General features: G+C 46.2%; 1 protein-coding gene across 1 annotated transcript in view; it reads left to right on the top strand.

Moving 5' to 3' along the window:
• The window catches only part of LOC111851702 (thyrotropin-releasing hormone-degrading ectoenzyme), a 98,563-nt gene that overhangs the window by 33,668 nt on the left and 43,645 nt on the right, over positions 1–21,250 (top strand). Inside the window, exons 4-5 of the mRNA XM_023826857.2 lie at positions 6,955–7,109; positions 14,682–14,795. Coding sequence (XP_023682625.1) covers positions 6,955–7,109; positions 14,682–14,795 — 269 coding nt within the window. The remainder of the gene's footprint in view (positions 1–6,954; positions 7,110–14,681; positions 14,796–21,250) is intronic.

Here is a 21,250-nt window from a genome sequence, read left to right as displayed (position 1 = left end):
CTTCAGAGTGTTCTGAGTCACGCTGTGTTCTATTTGTTGTTTCATAAAATGAACAAACAGAGATGTTCACCATTCTCATTCTGTGGTGGGCGTGTCTCGGTATTCCTGGATCCGTAAGCTCCTGTGGCTGCCAAACTGCCACCCCCCCCCCCCCCCCAACCCAAACCCCCGAAGCTGTGCCTCTGGAGATGTGGCACACCTCTGCTGAAAAAGTCCCTTTCAGCTTGGAAGAGGGAATCCGGGGAATCTGTTTGCTGCTGGCAGTGGAGCCGAATCCTTGATGCCCATTAGAGAGAGACCGCAAATCGAAGAGCGCTTGGCTCAGTACTCGCAGTAAGGTGTGACCTTTATTTTAATGACTTTGGTGATAAAATGGATGCGCTTTGTCCTCCGTCGTTTCACAGGCCTGCTCCTCATGATCGTCCTCAAAGATGAAGCTGGTCTATGACAAAAAGACGGGTACGATGTATGTTTTGTTGATGGAGATCCCTGCTGGACATACATGTTGGCTTCCGCTATGCAAATATATTTTGTTGCCCTGCCAGATAGCATTTTTTTAATTCTAGTGCTGTCATACTGGCACCTAGCAACCACTTCGGATGTGTGCATTTTACCTGATTAACTGGGGCATGCCTTTCACAGTAGCTAAATAAAGTATGTGCACAGTAATTATTGGAGGTAGCGGAATTAAATTTCCATGACTTATCAGGATCTGGGGTTTGTTTGGTAGTTTGGGAGTTTATAAAATAAATACAGTGGCCACTGGACCTTCGTAAACAGCATTCATAAGTCTTCTTGTGCTGAATTTAAATCTGTATCTCAGAAATCATTTGTGATTTTCAGTGCTTTTGGAATGAAACAGGATGTGTTCCTGAGGCTGGATTTGATATGATGGTTTTGCTCCATATCTGGGCAGACGTCTTTTTTTTTCAGGGAGATGTGAGACCCACGCAAAGCCCCTTGTTCAGGATTACCTCTGACAAATAAAAACAGCCTGAGAAGATAAGGACTGACACATGCCCACATGCATCTGAACCAAAACTCTCCCTCTCTTCTGCTCCTCACCGCTTGTCAGATGACTCGGCGAAGTTTTCCAGCTACTTCAGATGTTAGATTTTTCCTTTTACTTGCCTGTTCCCGAGCTTTTCCACTAGAGCAGCCTTGCTGGAGAAGACCAGAGCTATCATCCTTGTAGGGTGACTCGGTTGGGTCAGCAGGTCGAGTGGTTTGTCCTTGGGCATGTCTTCTCAGGAAATGTGTGCGGGGGAACGCAGAGACAGGGATCGGCATGTGGTACAATTATTTCCTTCACCATCTCCATGCCAGTAGGGTGAGAGAGACAGAGGGTAAAGTATGGCACCCTCTAGTGGACTGCCAAAATACCATACACTACAAAGTTAGCAGGCAACAACCCATAGGAAAACTTCTGTGATTCATTTCACGTGTCATATTATGTGAATGTGAGGAAAGCAGGGAAGAGGCAACTTTACAAAGTTATATAAAACATCTTGAAAAGAATGATGTTTGTCAGGTACGGGTGAGAGAACCCAAAGTAGAAGCAATTCTGCTGGCGAGGTTACCTCATGGAACAAACAAACAAACAAATGAACTGAGAAAAGCGGCTGGGATGGTACAGAGCATTCTGCCAAGGTGAAGTAGATTCATGTCACACTGGTGCTTGTTGCCTCATGGGCATCATTTGAAATGAGGTCGTACTCTAAGATGATGAGTCATGTGACGAGGGTGATGAGTGGCACATTCAGATCAGTCCATTCCCAAAGTGCCCTAAAGCTCCGCTGTATAGAGACTGTTTTGCTAGCAATTATTACGATCAAGTTTCAAAATGTGATTATTTTGAGTACATAGTTCAAAACATTCTGACTTGTGCATCCTTCATATTAGTGTCACTAAATATAGAATCAGAACAGCAAATAATAACAATAAATGATAAATAATATCACCTTAGACAACAGTCTATGATCACCTTTATATCTAGATCAATGAGATATTCAATACATTTTTCTTGGATGAAAAATGTTTTCTTTGAGGATCTCCCGCAAGTGGTCTTTGGGATTTCTCATTAACGAAGCTCTTATAGCAGGTTGTCTGACGCAGCCCCCTGCTGCAGACGTAAGTAATGGTATTCAGTTGTAAAATTATGCTTAGGCCTCAAAACAGTTCCACATAGACACTACAATAGAAGTCATAGTTTTGACCTTTGACCTTTCTCTTGGGGAGTCATGCCCCGCGTGGGAAAAGCTGATGTGGATCTGAGGGCGTCTGTCCGAGTCTAGCCTGGCCGAGAAGTCTGGAGGTGGATGAGCTCACGCATATGGGGGAGTGTGGACAGATGGGGAATCCAGTGACTTGGAAAGGATGGTCCAGCTGGGGTGAGCATGGCCCAAGACCCAGGTGGAGACCAGAGAACAGGAAACAGGCCACATCCCCCACAAACATGTTCCTGTAGCCATACCGGTAGAGTCCTTCACCAATGACCCTGATTTTAATGAAATAATACATCTCCAACCCCAAATGAATGCAACTGCAAGCAAAATCACGTGAATATCTGTGACTGTTTGTCTAGCGGGGGGCTGTGCAGCCAGTCTAAGTGTACAGGTGTGCATGTGAGGGGTGTCTGTCATTTTAATGCTGCACTGTGCTGTATTTTCACTGTGCTGTGCTGGTTTTTAGCATGCTTTGCTGTGCTTATGCAGGATTCACATGCAGGATGGGATACCAGGGTGCACTGTTAGTTCCAAAACTGTATGCGTGAAGCTTCTTCCAGACTTACACATACAGTACACGATTTTAACTGGAGGGAATAAAGAAGAGCTCGTAGCTGAAGAACACTGTTCCTTTAGCTACTAGGAGATCATTACTAACGTAAGGAAATTGGGAGGCTCGTAGCTATGTGTGTGTGCAGCCCTGTGCGATGCAAGCTTCCCGTGGCTCTAAAGGGCGAAATGCAGTCAGCCAGTTTCACTCAAGCGCTTACAATCTTGATTTATTTCACTGGCACGAAGTCAGAAAAAACACTTACATTTTCGCATGTTGTTTCCCTCTGGAAAACCTGTTCAGAACTTCCAAGTAAAGTAGTTTGTTCAAACGGCACAAGCAAAATGTGACTGATTAACTGATAGTTTGCCTGTCCTAGCTACCCGCTGACCTCATTGCAGCACTCATTAGCATGATTAGGCTGTAAGTGCATATCAATGATCTGGTGCTGTGGTCCTGTGAATAAGGTACTGCTGCACACACACAGACTCGTGGCACATTCAGACAACATAGGCATAGAAAGAAGAGTCAACAAGACTGACTCTGACTCCACTGGGTGGAGTCTGATGGGTATGTCATCATCACAGACTCTGGTATGTCATCATCACAGACTCTGATGGGTATGTCATCATCACAGACACTGGTATGTTATCATCACAGACTCTGATGGGTATGTCATCATCACAGACTCTGGTATGTCATCATCACAGACTCTGGTATGTCATCATCACAGACTCTGGTATGTTATCATCACAGACTCTGATAAGTATGTCATCATCACAAAGTCTGATGGGTATGCCATCATCACAGACTCTGGTATGTTATCATCACAGACTCTGATGGGTATGTCATCATCACAGACTCTGGTATGTTATCATCACAGACTCTGATGGGTATGTCATCATCACAGACTCTGGTATGTCATCATCACAGACTCTGGTATGTCATCATCACAGACTCTGGTATGTTATCATCACAGACTCTGATAAGTATGTCATCATCACAAAGTCTGATGGGTATGCCATCATCACAGACTCTGATTGGTATGTCATCATCACTGACTCTGATTGGTATGTCATCATCACAGACTCAGATCATCAGCAAGTACAGCAGCATAGATCATCTCCTTGGAAATTATGCTCTGTCTTCAATATTCCAGTTTTCCCATCTGTGCTCTTAAGTCGACGTTAACGGCCTTGGTACAAAACATATGAGCTGAGTTGTGCAGCATTTGTTCACAAAGCACAGGCCGGATGGTCTGGTCACCCACAGAAAAATACAAAGACCACAGAGGACATATTGCTGCTCATTGGTTGTGTTCAAGGTTCTTCAGCAAAACTGTACTTTAAATGTACTTATGTTCCCTATTCCCCATGGTAATGACAGCTTTAAGATGGCTGTCAGTAATCACAGGAGAGACCGGTGTCTTCGCTCAAGGGAAAGGGTCATCAAAACTGTTTATTCAATACACACGCAGTGCGATATAGCTCTCACTATGATGTACGAGTCTGTATCACCCCCAACCAGAAACTATGCCTTAAGGCATTTAAGAACTAGGCACTAAAGAAACTGAGGCTTTGATGTTGTTCGTAATTAGTGCCCATAATTTGCAAATATTACTCAGTCCGTGGCCCGTTGTGGGGGGGGGGGGGCAGAGATGTGACGAGCGTAAAGTCTGTCTGCTTATGTGTGACCAGATGGGTCATCTTCATGGGGACAATTCCATTTTGTCACAGGAGAGCAGCGGCGTGCTCTACAGAAAATCAATTGGCAATGTGACATTCAGCCCCCCCGCCCTCCCCCCCGTGGGCTATTTCTGTCTTTCACCGAAGCGCATTTCATTTTTGAGGGTGGGGGGAAAAGTCACTGCTTGGAGGCGGTCGTCACATGGGGGGTGCTTTTATTTCAGGCGGTTAAGGCCCTCCATCTGTTTGTTTTGCTGTTTCATATGCTGCAAATGGCAAATGAAAACTGAGAGACCCCCGGACGAGCCCCCCCCCCACACACACACACATGTGCATGGTCACAGATGGGGGACCACAGAGGGGGAATTGACCCCATAAATGTGCACCCCTTTGCTCCACCCGTCACCAGCTGAGCAAATGAAACCCTGCAGCCCGTAACTGCACAACCTTCGCCCCGCTTGTTAAGGACACCAGTGGGGGTGACGAGGACGTTCGGAGTAACTGTCCAGGGCCGCCTGTAGAGTCCTGTGCGTGGTGGGTCGCTGTCCGAGGCGCTTAGAAGACAAAATGCCCCCCCCCCCCATGTGTTTTTCTCTGATTGGGCACGCCATGCGCTCCTCAGTTGAAGTTTTTATGATGACAAGACCTGGGGGAGAGAGTGGGTGTGATTATCTGTAGGAGTAATAGGCAGGTAATTAAAGAGGCTGCTCATGGCGATTGATAAAGCCCATGACTGCGCCGCAGACCCTCTTCATGACTCTCGTGCTCCGTTCAGGCTCGGTGGACTTCATCGCGCTGATAACTCATTTATTTTCAGGGCCCCTGAGATTCGGCCTGACGAGGGCTCACTGTGAGAAAGCAGATCAGATCATCTTAAAGGGTCTCACAGTCTCAGAGTGACACCAGCTCGGTGTGTGTGTGTCTGTGTGTGTGTTTGTAGGTTATGCATATAACAAATGTCCCCACAATGTGATATAAACCTATCATTTTGACCTTGGGGGGACCTTTTCCTCCCCTCAATCAAAAAACTTCAGATGTAACCAAAAGTCTCATATTTCATTTGGTTACTTATTGGTTAAAGTTAGGGCTGGGTAGGGGTTAAGGGTATCGTGAGTGGGATTAGAGTTTTACCCATAGAAATGAATGGTGAGTCCCCACAAAGATATATAAAGGCTTAAGAAAATATAAGGGAGATGCTGGGTGTTTGATGCGTGGGGGGGGGGGGCAGCCTGGGATATGACCCAGGCAGCCAATCAGAGCACCAGCTTCAGCTACTCAAAAGCCTTTACCTAACTGGGCTGTGGTGTGCGGCTCAGCAGGTTTGAAAGCTGCATCTCCAGTCAGAAAGGTGTTGGTTTGAATCCCAGGGATGGCAGATTGGGTCCCCTTTTGGGCTCCTGAGCAAGGCGTGTAACCATCTGACCATGCTTTCGCGAAAACGTTTATACTGCTTCAGATAAAAGAACCTGCTAGAATAAATAAAATGCAAATGCCTTCATCCCCATTCAGGTAGCTCTCATCACTCCTTCCAGGCCCTGAGATGCTCGCTGATCCTTTGCTGGCTACCTCATCCATAGCTTTGGGTCTTTCTCAGGCAGACACAGGCAGGCACCCACAGAGGCACAGCCCAAATGACGTCCGGAGTCTCGAATTCATTCAAGCAGCACGTCCCTGAATTAGTACGACTGGAATACCTGGAGGAAACCCACTTAAACTCGGGATAAATACTCAAACTCTGCACAGAGGGTTTCCGGAAGGTGTACATTTTTAGACTGAAGTTTAAATAATAAGATGTAACAATATGCCTGTATTTTTTAAATACAGACTCAGCCATTTGCTCCTCTGGATATGTATTCACCCGTTAAATGGTTTCTAGCCAAGCACGGCCTCCCTGGCAGCTGGATGCACGTTTGATGGAAGTTTTCTTCTGTCAGACTCAGCCGGTCATTAGGGTGGCCCTGTGTTGTCCTTCCACTGCGGACCGTTTGGCACATAGCACTTTCGGGAATAACCTCGCAAAGTCAAACTCAAAACAAACCATTAGCAGTACTGAGGGCTGCGATGTCGTGACTTCCGAGATGTCTAGCTCGAACAAATGGCACATAATGAGATAAATTAGTATCGGACGACACTCTTGTGTCCTTGTTCTGCTGTAGTTTTTTTCTGCCTTGTGCTCATTGTCCATAAAGAAGGTCTAACATATATATGCCTCCTGTCTACTATTAACTTGCCCTACTGGGTATATGCAATCCTTCACAAAAATGCCCCTATTTCTCTAACAGAGTGGCTTTGAAAGTGTCATTCCTGCATTAACAGAAACAGAACATTTGGGAGCAGGGAACTGTAGAGGTTGTTTGTTATTAGGTTGACTGTCAACCTTGTACTTAATCTTGGGGAAAAAAAAATCCCTAACATCTTTATTATGCATGTTTGTACAGTCCCTGTTTAACTGTCACCCTTGGCTCAAACTCTATTGTCCTCTTTGTTACTGCAGACCTCCTCGCTGTGCCAAAGCACCCCTATGCCGCCATGGAAAACTGGGGCCTCAGTGTCTTTGTGGAGCAGAAGATCCTTCTGGAGCCTGAGGTGTCCTCGTTCTCCTACCTGATGGAGCTTACCATGGTGGTGGTCCACGAGATCTGTCATCAGGTAGGAATGTATCATATTTCTCCCTTTCTCAAGTTTGCACTTTCGTTTTGGACCTTAGGTGATCCCATATTAAAATCCAATGCTAGAGAGCGTTTAAGCACCGCATGGGAGATTTTGGGATAGTTTCTTTAGAACTCAATGTTTGCTCTGTGTTACTCAAGGCTTCCATCATTAGCTCTGAAGTTACTCCACATTTTTTCTCCCTTCTGCTCAAGGGCGTAACTTTGGATTGAACATTGGGGTGGTTGAGGCCCCCACCCACTGACCATGACAGTATGATTACTTGGGGAGGTTATATTGGCCGGTTTTGATTACTGGGGGGGGTAATAACCCCCCTCTCATCTCCCCTGTAATTTACAGCCTTGCTTCTGCTGATCAGTGACTGATGTCATCTTTTGAACTCATCTTACTTACCCAACTCGAGCTTTCCTCTCCGTTTAAAATGCCTTTTGGAGTTGTTTCGTGGACAAGAAGGTGCTATTGCGATGGCCTCTTGACGCGGGGGTGTCTCTGACAGCTTAAGCCGACGGATCTGTTTTTCTTTGGCGGCCGGTGTAGAAATGAGTGGGTTTCATCTCCTGTGTGGGGAAGAGATGGGACCCGTAATGCCGGTAATGGCAAACGTTTGAGAGGAAAACAGGGCCAGACATCGCAGCGCTTCTGAGATGTTCCTTTCACCATCTCCTGAGTCAATGTCTATTTTTATCCACCCCCTTGTGTAAAGTAACCTACTTCTGGCACCTGCTGTTTTTTTCCAATATAGATCATTACCAATGGATCAAACACATCCACCAAGGCTGGTATTTTTAGTATGAGTTTGCTTAAAAATTGTGATTAGCTGGCGAATCTATCTGACTGTTTGAAATACATGTTTATGGCCGTTCTTGCTTTGTAGGAACTTATTATAAGCCTCGAACCTGATGATGACCATCGGTCCTATAAACACGGTATGCCAGAAACTTCCGCGGCTGATTATGTGCTTCTCAGGGGACTGGCGTTTTCACTGACGGGGGGGGACCACACAGCCAGCTGTCATGTTAATGAGCAGAAATAACAGCTTTTCTTATTTATTGACAAGCAGCCTTTCCTAATGTGACCAGCGCCAGGGGATCTGCATTGGGAAACAGTCCCCAGCTGGGTCACCCATCCCGGCTGCCGCAGACTGACCTGCTTGACAGCAGCGCACGTCCCGGAAGATCTGTCATGCGGCACGTCTTTCCTTGCCGTCTCAGGGAGGCTTTCCTGCTGAACTCCACTGCCCTTGTTGAAAGGCTGCTGCCTGAGACCTTCTCTGATGGATACATGCTGTAATTGAATGTGATGCATAGTCAATGTTTTTAAAAGCTTCAGCTGGCCTGTTTTAAAGGATTACAGTTAGGTATGTTAGGTAATGTTGGCCTCCCCTCATTTGTGAATGTCTTATGCTCTTATGGATGGATGGGTGGATGGATGGATGGAGGGATGGATGGATGGAGTATCCTTGAGCTGGACCCCATGTTGTGCTCTCTCCCAGCTTCTTCCTGTCCTCCATTGCCCCCGCTTCTCCTCCTTCTCTCAGCCTCCAGACACCCCCCCCCCCCCCACCATCTGCAGCCCAACTTTCCCCCTCCCACTGCCACACACACACTCCCAGGAGATCCTGGTTTTATCGAGTTTGACGTGTCCCTGGGTTGAGGGGCTTGCATTTCACTTCTTTAACCAATCAATGTCTTTATCGTGTGACATCACCGTATCAGTCCGTTTTCTTCCTATTTTCAAGCACAAGGCTTCCAGCCTTTCAGCAGCAGAATGCAGCTTTAGCAGGTTAAAGCTTGGTATTTAGGATCAGAAAGTTGCTGGTTTAAGCCCTTTTATTATTGTTTTTGATGTTATTGCTATTATATTGCTATTATCATCAGCATGAAGACGCACTTCTGTATAGCTCTGCACAGCCTTTGCAAGTAAACATGTTCCTATGTTTTGTCTGTTTATCTATGACATGCTCCTTAACACAAGGCAGACACAATAAAACAGGCACTTCAGAAATCTGTGCACTTGCCGCTTAACAGAAAGCGCTGATGTTAAATAATGCAGTGATGTCATACAATGAAGACGTTGATTGGCGCCACACTCCCACACCCCATAAAGTCACGCAGGAATTCTAGGACTCTTCCTGACCCCCACGTGTTCTCATCTCCTCTGGGCTTACAGGCCAGAGCCACATTCATCCAGGTAGCATTTCACCATGACATTATGTCTGTTGGGTTCAGAGCCCCTGCTGTATTCGTCACCCCCACATCGTTGGATTCCTCCCGTGTTCAGCTTATGTGACTATTTCCCAAAAAATATGTCCAGGATAATTCCCTGAACTGCATATGTCGCTTATGATTGATCAAAGCTCTTGTGAGTGGGAATTTCCTGCATTTTTATCCAAGAGGAGGCTCTCAGCAGAATCAGACCTAAATTTATTATAATTTTTTTAAAGTACGGTCTGCTGTCTGAGGATTATTTTATTTATGTTACTGAAAGCTACAGAAATGTTGGAATCCAGGAGTAGCGCTTTAGATGTCAGTTATTAATTTATGAAACGCAGGCCTGATTTGCCTCATTATATGTTTTTTAATTAAAAAATATATTCTGTTCATTGTGTGTTCTGTGGCATATATTGTATTACACTACCCTGCAGAACACCATACTACATTGCTATACCATACTACACTCCTGGACCACAAGCTTAATGTTGTGCAGTTTGGGGTTGGCCGTTTTTCTGGCCCAGGAATGTATACTACACTATTGCGTGCTATGCTGTACTATACTATATCAATCTTCAGTCAGTTTTTATTTATATAGGACCACAGGGTTGACAAAGTGCATTACAGACATTGTAATAGAAAATAGAATAATAAAAATAAACAAACAAATAAATAAACAAATAAATTAATAATAATAATAATAAAATGCCACTAAAAACACAGGACTTTAACCACCCATGTTCTCGGTAGGGGACTTTAACCCTTACCTCACAGGTATATACTATACTATGCTCTGCTTCACTAAGTTACATCACTCCACACTATACCATAACATACCATACCATACCATGGCATGCGATGCTATGCTATGTCATACTATGTTGTACTGAAATGTACAGTATAATGCTATGTTGTGCCATGCTATGCTAAACTATCCATCCCATCTCATGCATATTAATCTCAGGGTGTCATATAAAGGACTGTGGGAGGAAGCGGTGCTGGATAGGCTTGGGCACGAGTGTCAGGGAACTTTTGTCAGTTTACTGTACTATACTATACTATACTATACTATACTATATCTATTGTCCAACCTTGCCCTTTCATCTGGCCCCCCGCCCATGTGCCACCCTGCTAACACATAAGCCCCATTTCCCGGGGCACATGTAGTGCTTCAATTGCTCCCTCTTAAAGGCTCGTTAAGCCGTTAAATGTGCGACTAATGAGCAGGTGCCTTTACTCAGCCTTGACGAAACCCCCTTTACGATTCTGCCATTAATGCTATAATGAGTGATCAGGCCTTTTGCAAAGTGCCAGGTTTGATATTCAGCATTGTACTGGAGCGAATGTTACAAGGAGACGGGGCAAATGTTAGCCAATCGTGTCGGGTCTGAATAGCTGTGCTAAAGAGTGTCCAAATAGGATTTGCGCGCTGGCTACCTTTTGAGATCATAGCTACATGAGACCAGTAAAGGGAGCCGCCTTCAGCTTCAGTTCCGTGAAACATTCTTTTGGCCAATAATGAATACTTCCATTAATATTGTAAAAAAAATAAATCAAACCCCATTCAGCCGGCGTTAATTTTCTCTTCGTACATTAATCACCATGCTGTTGGGAAATGGGTTATAATAAGTTAATCATTCTTGTTGGTTACCTGCGACAGCATGCGAAGGAGGGAGACTGGCTTACTGGTTTTTGGGACTAGCAGCATGTGACGTCAATATTTCAAGCGGAGACTAAGGTGCTCATGAGGGAAAAGGGTTTGGTGACCTGTGGGATGTCAGCTTATTTGTTTAAAGTGAGAGATGTCCGTAGAGTGTCCTTTCTTTGGCATTCTCAGATGAATGCCCTCAAAAAACCATCTCAAAAATCCTGGGAGGTGGGGCGGGGTGGGGGGGGGGGGGGGTTGTGGGCGTCTCCAGCCCCCCAATTATCTTCTCAGCCGCTGAGGCTGTGGAGGCGGATAATGGCACCTCTGCTGCCATGGGGGGCCTGGCTCCGGCAGGGGTCCATCCTGCTCGTCAGCAGGGCAGTAATTAATCCTGCACTTTGGTTCTGACGCAGCAGGTGCCTGCTCAGCCTGGCTGGACCTGCCCCTCCCCAGCTCTCATACCTTGAAGACTGCACTGTGGATGTCATCTGCAGTGCCAAATGAAGGCGCCATTGTCCTGTTGATGCTGTAAATGCTTAGAATATGGCAATAAGATGGACAAAATCAATTTTATGTAGTTTGATATTTGCAGCACCCGTGACTGAATTGTTTACAACTTCATTACTGTGTTTTCCAGCCTTGCCGATTTATAAGTAAAATTCAGGCGAAAATTTTGAAATACATGTACTCGTTTATATTCATCATTCTGTCTGCAGTCAAAATAGTCCAAAAATCATCAGCAATCAGCAAAAAAGCTGCATCACTTCTGACAGAAGTGTCAGACTCGCCACCTTCGCCGTTGTTGGAAATTAATTAGAACTGTGTTGCGTTACGCAACCTGTCTGCCGTTTAATTAGCGTCCCCCGATTAATCAGATGCTCTGAATTGTTAAGGGTGTCACATGATCATTGCTGAAGCAGAGTGTGGGTGTTTATTGACGCCCCGCCTGGGTGTAGTATCACCGTGGGGGGGTGCCTCTCGCGGACACCGTGCTGGCGGTTAAGGCGGCGGGGTTAAAATAGAGCAGCAGCGCGTCCTTTGCCTCTTGCCAGTCACGCGGGACCTCAGGAGCAGTTCAAAGCGGGCGGATCAAAGCCGTGCCGTTCTCCTGCGGCACACGTGAAGAGACCTCACTTTGATTACCAAACCCGGTGCGCAGACATTGCCGCACGATTCCTATTTTACGGATTCATCATTTATTTATTTATTTGTTTTGTTCCCCAGCCAAGAACATTTTATTACAGCACTACGGCAGCATGTGCTTTTTATCCGTCCAGGGGGGGGGGGGTGTCTGGAGCCTATTCCAGGCAGCTCAGGGCACAAAGGTTTGGGCACATTCTGGATGGGATGCTAGTCCGTCATTATCAAATTAGTATTAACAGATTGAATAAAATATTTACCTCATGCCTATTGATTGTCTGTCTGCAATGAGTAGCTGATAACCATTAGCTACCTTATTGATAGCTCAGTACTGCTAAATGGAGAGTCCAGTCTGAGAATGGAGGGATGTGGATGGAAGTGGGGGAAAAAGAGAGTGAGGGCGAGAGCAAGCGAGGCCCAGACAAAGTGATGCTGAGACTGTGGGGGAGGGAGAGGAAGAAGGTGTGAAAGAGGAGTGTGTGATGGAAATTGGGGCCGTCGCAATTAGTCGACGTAGTCAATGACGTCAACGTGGAAAATGCATGGATATCGATATTTCAAATTGACGCATCATTTTAAAATTTTATTGAAATTATCGTTATGATTTCTAAAACGCCTCAATTCATTAAAATTCTATTCTATTCTAGACCAGCAAATCGCCATGTTCTCTATTCATGTTGATTAAATTACCATCACTACGGAGAGCTTTTTAATATGTTTTGCCCTTGTAGCTACTAAAAACACTCACTATTAAAGCCATAAAGTTGTCCGCCTGCTACATTAGAATCTCCACTGAATAAGTGTTAGTGAAAATGTTTAGGCTAAAATCTGGGCTTATTCTATGTTGACTGTCCTTATTGTAAACTAAAACTGAAACAAAAATGGACACTAAATAAAAGGAAATAATTTGTGAACGTAAATAAAAATGAAAACCATATTTACAAAAAACGTGTCGGACTTTAATCCGCAAAAGTACCGCCACACCACCAACATATTTTTTACCTTGTTTAACCACAGTACTGTATGTCCTCTTTTAAAAGATGTTGTGGCTGCTTACATTATTATTGCTTATGTCGCATGTGGCATGCTTTGCTAAGCGAATTTATTAAGCATGAGGATACGGCAGATTTATACAGATTACTAACTTTTGGGTGTCACGATATGCATCTCATTAATATTTTAGGCATAGATCTACTACTAATCTGCTTATTGTACTGTGGGTGAAAATAATGTTCATATAGTGCCGAATAGCCTGCGTACATTATCTAAAGCTCAGTAACGGCATGCAGTTTGTTGTCATCAAAATAAAATTTACCTAAATTAAACCATCATGTTGATTTTCTGGTGGAAAATTAATCATTTAGATTAATCGGCCAATCGATACAATAGTCGATAGATTAATCAATGGAAATATAGTCGTTAGCGGCAACCCTAACGGAAATGGAGTGAGAGACAATGAGGCTGAGAGGCAATGAGTGAGCATTAGAGAGTGAGGGTGATAGGTAAAGAGTGAGCGTGAGAGGGACCGAGGGAGTGAGAGAAAGAATGAGGTTGAGAGAGACAGTGAGGGTGAGAGAGAGAGAGAGTGAGTGAGTGAGGGAGTGAGAGAGCAGGCAAGGGTAAGAGAGAGCTCTGACGTCATGCTTTTTGACTCTCATATTTCCATGGCCTGTTGACCCTTTGCTGAATCCAAAAGGGTGTGCATGTGTTCCACTAGAGTCCTAATCAAGTCCCCCACACCATCCCGTGTCTACGGTAACCTAAAGCCACAGCAGAAACCCTGTGTCTGTGGTAACCTAAAGCTCCAAACAGAAACCAGGGCATGTTGGGATTCTGTGAGCCCACGGGCTTCTCTGGGATCCCCTGTCCTGCTATACCTGGAAATAAATGCTAATGAAATGTTTTTGAAAGCGGATCCTCTTTAGATGTGTCTGACTTTAAGTTCAGAGGTCCTGCCCAATCTCTGATGAGCACTGATGAGCATTTAATTGTACAGAGACTGACAGGGAATTGATACCCTACCGCTTTCCACTCCCCTCCTCGCTGAATTGGGAGGAAGCATTAACATGTGTTACTTCCCAATGCCTGTGACAGTCTCAGATGGTAACATGAATACATTGTTTATCGTGTTCTCCAAAAGGAATTTGTGGCAACGCATGAAATCCTTCATTGCAACAGGATCTCACCGAAATGGACGGCAAACTGTGTAATACAGGAAGGGCCCTTTTCTTCACATGCCTTATCTGTAAATTCAGATGCTGATTGTGCTGCAAGATAACTGCTAGTATCAAAGACTGGCTCACTATCTTGCAGCATTCATGAAGAAAAAGTACAAAGTCGATACCTTGGGTTTTAATACTCACTTTTATTTCATTTTATGTTGTGAGTGAGAATAATATTGTTGCCCTCAGACCCAAATAAATATGAACTTCTGTATAAATGAAAGTGCTGTCCTTGAATACTAATGGTTGTGATGTGAATGGGTGAACCCAGTCTAGCTGGGTGTAGATCATGAGAGGTTGCAGTAAAACTCTTTGTGTTGTTCCCCTGCAGTGGTTTGGCGACCTCGTGACCCCTGTTTGGTGGGAGGACGTCTGGCTGAAGGAGGGTTTTGCTCACTTCTTTGAGTATGTGGGCACTGACTTCCTCTTCCCCAAGTGGAACATGGTAAGGTTGCATCCCACAGCTGCTAGCTTCAGATGTTCTGCGGAGCTCATTTGTAGTATAGCGTAAATGCTAATCTGCTATGACTCATGTCATTCAATTTCTCTGTTTTCCGCTCGCTAATCACAATTAAGCCTCGTAATTATCACTCTTCTCATTGCCACCCGTGACAAAGAGTACCCAGTTGTTGAGCTGTTTGCAGATGGCGCTGTGCGGGACCCTCATTTCCCGTGTACATTTCCGCTCCCCAACTCAACAGAGAGTAACAGCTGGCAGTCCCATTGCTCATCAGATGTGTCAAGACACCTTCTTCTTTGGAGATCTCCTGGGCGTGGGTGGGATTTTGCATTGCAAATCGCTGTCCTCCATTGGTCAGACAACGCCAACTCATGTCCTAAGGACTATGGCAAAGCCCAAGAGAACTACACTTCATCCATATGTTACAACCACACGACTGCACCCTGCTCACCTCCAGGTGCCCTGTCTGTGCCCTGCTCGCCTCCAGGTGCCCTGTCTGTGCCCTGCTCGCCTCCAGGTGCCCTGTCTGTGCCCTGCTCGCCTCCAGGTGCCCTGTCTACGCACTGCTCACCTCCTGCCTCGTCTCTTGGTGTCCCATTGATGCCCGTCTCACCTCCTGCCTCGTCTCCTGTCCTGTTGACTCCCGCCTCGCCTTCTGCCTCGCCTCCTGCTGTCCTATCAGCTCCTGCCTCAACTCCTGGTATCCCGTCAGTGCCTGCCTTATGTCCTGGCATCACCCTGACACACTCCTTGCAGACGGGGAACCACGGTGCCCTCTTGCTTCTGCCCTGCAATCCCCTCGGTGCCCTCTTGCTCCGGCCCTGGAGCGCCCTCACCACTTTTTGATGCAGCTATCCTCTTGGCGAACTCTGCTGGCCCCCCGGTGTCCTCCAACCCTGCTGGCCCTCTGAAGCTCTTAGACCCTACGGTCTGGATGGGTTCCACCTTGCGAGGGAGCAGGCCCAAGAGGGTTCACATCCCAGGTTCGCCGCCCAGCTCCTGAGGGTCTGGAAAACTTCCTGTTCCATGTTCACTCCAGTCCCACCTTAGTCCCTCTCCCGCTACCCAGTGTTGCCTCCGTTTTGACTTGGCCTATGTCCCCTATTGCCTTCTCCAGTGTTTCCTTCCCTGTCTCTGTTGTTGCCCTCCTCATTTGCCCTGATCTGTTCTGCCATCTCTGTCTCTGCTGCTCCTCAGTCTCCTTTGATGCCTGGTGTTTGTCCCTTGGGTCCGGTGTCCCTGGTGCCTGGTCCCATCCTGTGTTTGGTCTGTTTCATCAGTGTGCTTCTGTTCAGTGTTGGTCTTTCCTGTTGCCCACTTAGTGCCTGGTCCCGCCCCTGCCTGTCCCATGTGTCCTGTTGCTCCTGCCATGCCTTGTTCTGCCTGGCGCCTTGTCTGCCCCTCGCTTGGTGGTGGTGGTGCTGCGGGGGGTTCTGTCACGTCCTGACCATCATGTCTCCTGCCTAACACGGCCCTGATGAGCCACATCTGTTGTATATAAGTACCTGTTTGTCTCGCCAGCCCCAGTCCGGTCATTAACATCTGCCTTCCTGTTGCCTCTGCCCTTCCCTTTAACCAATCATCGCTTTTTGATTCCTCACAGTCCTGTTTGTTTCCCAGTCTCTGTTTAGTTTGGATTTAATAAAGCCCCTTTCATTCTCCCAATGTCTGCTTTCAAGTGTGTCAGTTTCGAGGCACAACACCTGCATGGAACGTTTAATCTGATTTATTCCTGTGGAACATATAGCTTTGAAGAGACTTTTTGCTCTACAGCCTGCTCATAGTTCTTTTGCTCTGGTCTTAATCCTTGGGGTGGCACATTGTCAGATGGTTCATTTATATCTATTTTGCCCCGACACTGACATCAGCTCGGATTCCGCAGCCCTTCTGAGGCTATTCTCCACACGTCATAAAGCAGTGATAAGTATTAGCCGTGTCCCTGTCACAGAGTTGTTCTCTCTCCCTTTGAAGAGATATAGTCAATAAGAGGATTGGACTAGTCCTGTCAGGCTGCCTCCGGCTGGCCCTGGAGGTCTGGAATGGCTGCTTGAGTCCACTTTTCTCAGAGTGGGGCAGAGCTACAGCAGACCTGTCTGTGAGGGCTCCCCCTGCTGGATGTTTCTCGAAGACAAGGTGGGGTCTGAACAGACAGGAGCTTCATCAGACCACATGAGTACTCTGAGTCCCTCCTTTCTTTTGTAATCATGACAGGGCCTTGGAGAGACAACTGCGTTGGACCCTTTCATATTGCTGCCCATGAAGATGAAGATAAGAGCTTTCACTGGTTTTTGTCGAGATGCCAATCTTGTCCACCAGTGCTCCCTCCACTTGAAATGGCAGCAGCACGTAAAAGAGGATCCATTAGGCTTTAAAGTAAACCTGCTCGCATTACAGCAAAGCACTTTGGGTTTTTTAATGGAAAGCAGGGGAGCCAAGGCGCAGGAGCAACAACAAGCGGGAACGCTGAGAGAGGACAAGCAAGAGGGGAGCAGGAATGGAAAATCACACAGGAAGCCAATTAGGCTCTACATCCCCGGCATTCCGAGTCCCTGGCGTTCTTTGGCTCCTGGATGCGATCCACCGTCATATCGCGTCAAACCTGCTTTGGGATCCGGCCTCAGTGAATTAGCAGCGCTGACTCGGGCTACTGTCTTTGAAAATATGGACCTTTGCAGACTCTTCTGAATGTGACTCACACTCCATCAACTAAAATAAATCGATGAATGTACACAAAACTTTTGACTGTTTCACCTCCACTGGGCGTTTATGTATGTGTAGATTCCCAGTGTCCCCTTGAGTGTCACAGGCCATCTCTCTCATTACAAAATTGAATGCAATTATAAAATGGTACATCAATCGGTCTTTCATAAGCACTCATCCAGTACAGGATGGCAGTAAGGCTGGAGCCAGTCAAAGGAACATAAGAACATAAGAACTATACAAACGAGAGGAGGCCATTCGGCCCATCAAGCTCGCTTGGGAAGGACAGGGCGCAAGACAGGTTTCACCCTAGATGGGACCCAAGTCTATTACAGTCTCTCTCTCTCTCACACACACACACACACATTTGTATTCATATGTTTGTGGGGACCTTTCATTCACTTCTATTGGGAAAACCCTAATCCCAACAATGCCAACCTTAACCGCAGCGTAACATGCCAGCTCTGCAGGATGGAAGTCGTGGATGTGTGAGGCCAGGGTGCGGCCCACTGAGCCGCTGTGTACAGTGGCATGTAGAGGGGCACTGGACACCTGAGATAACTGCATACCTGCAGTGTGCTGGATGTTCATGCTGGTCTTCATAGATGTATAAAGACTGAGTGGAGAATGGAGGCCCCTGCTGCCGCTTTGCCTTCCTTCAGACAAGCTTTTCATGGACAGGTGTGGATTCTGTGAGACCCAGAGGTCACCTGTCCATGAACAAAGTGTGGATGCACAGCCAGTCCTTCACCCCTGGGTCCAGCGTCCGTGAGATGCTGGGATGCAGTGGCGATGAAGTGTGCAGCGACACTGTGCACCTGCACACGTGGGTGTGTGACGCTCTCATTCCAGCCTAGGTGTCTCTGCTGAGCCCCCCCCCTCAGAGGTTTTTAAAGCAGGCAGATGGAGAAGAGAGCCCTCAGAAGATTGGCGAGTCATATTCACCCTCAGGGCAGCCCGGGACACTGTCGCAGTGCTCAGAAAGCAGAGGAACCGGGTGCAATTCTAGTGTGTGTATGTGCGTGAGTGTCTGTGTGTGCGTGCGTGATGTAGAATTTGGCAGCCAGGTGTGTCGGTGACACAGTCTGTCTCTGGGACGTTACACTGACTCATGACAGGCTGTTTGAAGAATGATTTTCAAAGGGAAATTCGGCCCCCTGAAGCTATAGAGAACGTGACTGGCAGATGTGGGGACTCACTGACCTCCAGCTGAGAGGCTGCCCATGTGCTCCGTCTGTAGCATTAGCGTTAGCCATAAAGCGATTGCATTAATCGGTGTGGAGGCTGGAGGTCTATGGTCCTTACCACCTGATTTCAGTCACAAGGCCTGACAGACCGAGCTCATGGCAGCTACCTCCAGCAAAGCAATCAATTAAAAACATCAGGACTGGGGTACCTCATACTCAGGCCACGGGAGGGGGGTCAGAGCAGCACAAACGCCCGAAAATGGAATATCAGCATATTCTGGTATCCTTGCGGATATGCAACAAGGGTTTCCTAGAGGCTGAATGTTCACCTGGCTCGCTGTATCCCTCAGAAAGATTAATGAGGGAGAGTCGGTGCACCTGCTTGCGTCTACACTGTCCTTAGGCATCTGTGGAGTCTGATTTGTTTTGTAGGGTGTGTGTGGGGGGGGAGGGGCATAGCATGGTGGTGTAACATCTGTGCTGTAGTTTTCACCCTGTGCAGCTTCTTAAAGGAGCCTCACATGTACAAACGAAAGCCTATTTGCTGCCCGTACAGGTGGCTGATAGCCCATCTCCAGCTGTGGCTGCAGGTGTAACCGTGGTTACGGAACAGGCCTGAGGACTAAAGACTTGCCGGTTCAAACCCTGGAAAGTGGGTTTCTGGGAATGGCTCGTGACCCGAATCACTTCTGTAGCTATCCAGTCTATTAATAAAGTGTAAAGGCACTATAAATCAGTAGGAGGAGATGTGACTAAAATGAGTAACATAGTTTTCTTTTTTTTTTTTTTTTTTTTAGTGAGCACTTTTAGCCAAAACCCACAATTGTTGGAGATGACCTAGAATGAAAGCTTATGGGAAGAAAGAGGCCAGCTATGACTGCATGTGTCTGTGTGGAGTCAGGGTTTGAGGTCCTGGCCTTACAAGCCGTGGATCTGACATGGCTTTGAGCGTCATGTACCTGCCAATGTCACGTGTGCCACCATGTCCTCCTGCTGCCCTTTATAACCAACTACCATGTCATTTTTTTGGGTATATGTTTGCTTGTGTGGCGGCAATTGTTTTTTTATTGCTTGTGCCCATTTCAAAAATTGAATGTATATTGACACCATGACCTCGTACTGAAAAAAATGTTTCAATGATGGATGGATGGATCTCTGTTTCCCTCCTGTAGTTCAAGAACATGCAGTTAGGTGAATTGGTCTCTCTAAATCTATGGGTAGATACTCAATATTGATGTATGATCCGGCCTCTCATTTTTGTGTCTGGTACTGTATGTGTTATTGGAATACACAGTGTTTGTCTGTCTGTGTGTGTGTGTGTGTGTGTGTGTTCTGTCCTTCATGACAGCACGGTTGTTCTGAGGCCGTTATGATGATTCATTCTCAACAAGAATGCAGTCTGCATCCTCATCCATTTATTTTGAATGATATGGAGGAAGTAATTCAGGACAAATTACTCAGCACTTATCTTTAAAGCACACAAGAGTGTTTGTCATTCACATGGCCTGGGTGCATGACGGACCCCGAAGTTGGTCTGCTCCACTGGTGTTTGATCGCTGTCCTACTGCCATTCATGCAGCATTCAGCCAATAAACCGTTCATAACATGGATTATCTTCTTATGTTATTAAGTGTCGTTGTTTTTTTTTTTAACTTCCTGTCTCTAAACACAAATCATTAAGTCAAAGGATATTCAGTGAAAAGTCCATTAATTGAAAGTATAGATGACATATCCAGATGTATCCTGAAATTAGGCTCAGAAACGAGATAATGCGGTTTAACCCAGAGTTGGAAAGGATACACAGAGTTGGCCTTATGACATTCCTGCCCGCCATTTTGAATCTCCCTGTGTGATTTCTTTGGGAATACCCATTTCCTCACTTTTTGTTTTGTCTTGTATCCATTTGCCAGTTGACTAGCTGTGATTTCCATCAAGCTGTTGTAACTGAATATTATTTTTTTCCCCACAAACCTAATGCTTGCATTTGCTGGAAGGTTCCAGTACACCAGGCACTTTCACACTTATCCCAATCACACTTATTCCATTCACATTTTCTGCCTGAATATGTATATATACTTCAGACATCTGCTGCCTTATTAGAGTAAGTGCTAATCCGGCTAGCAGGCTAAGTGTGGCATTTTTTTGGCTATGTGAAATTGGGGTCTGAGGAAAAGAAGCATAATAGGTCTGCTTAGAGCTGATAACTGACTGACACATGTAAAAAACAGTAATTATCGGGTGATAAATGTGCTCAGCAGGTAACAGCTTCAGCCAAGGACAGGTGGAGAAGGCAAGATGCTTTAAAAGTAGCTTGAAAATGGGACCAGGGCTTTTATGGTGATAAAATGAAGTTTCAGATGATAATTTATACTTTATAACTGAATGGTTGCGTCCTACTTAATTATAGCCCGTACAGAGCTGGCATGGTGGCTCGTGGGTGGCACTGTGCTCGCACACCTCCCAGGGTGTGGGTTTGAGTCCCATCTGCATCCCCTTCCTGAATCCTTTGGCTGTATTGGTGCCCTTAAATTGCCTACAGTGCATGAATATGTG

The sequence above is a fragment of the Paramormyrops kingsleyae genome, chromosome 1 (assembly GCF_048594095.1).
Source record: "Paramormyrops kingsleyae isolate MSU_618 chromosome 1, PKINGS_0.4, whole genome shotgun sequence".
Lineage (NCBI taxonomy): Eukaryota > Metazoa > Chordata > Actinopteri > Osteoglossiformes > Mormyridae > Paramormyrops > Paramormyrops kingsleyae.
Note: the sequence above shows the minus strand (reverse complement) of the source record. Positions and strands in the feature narration are given on the sequence as shown.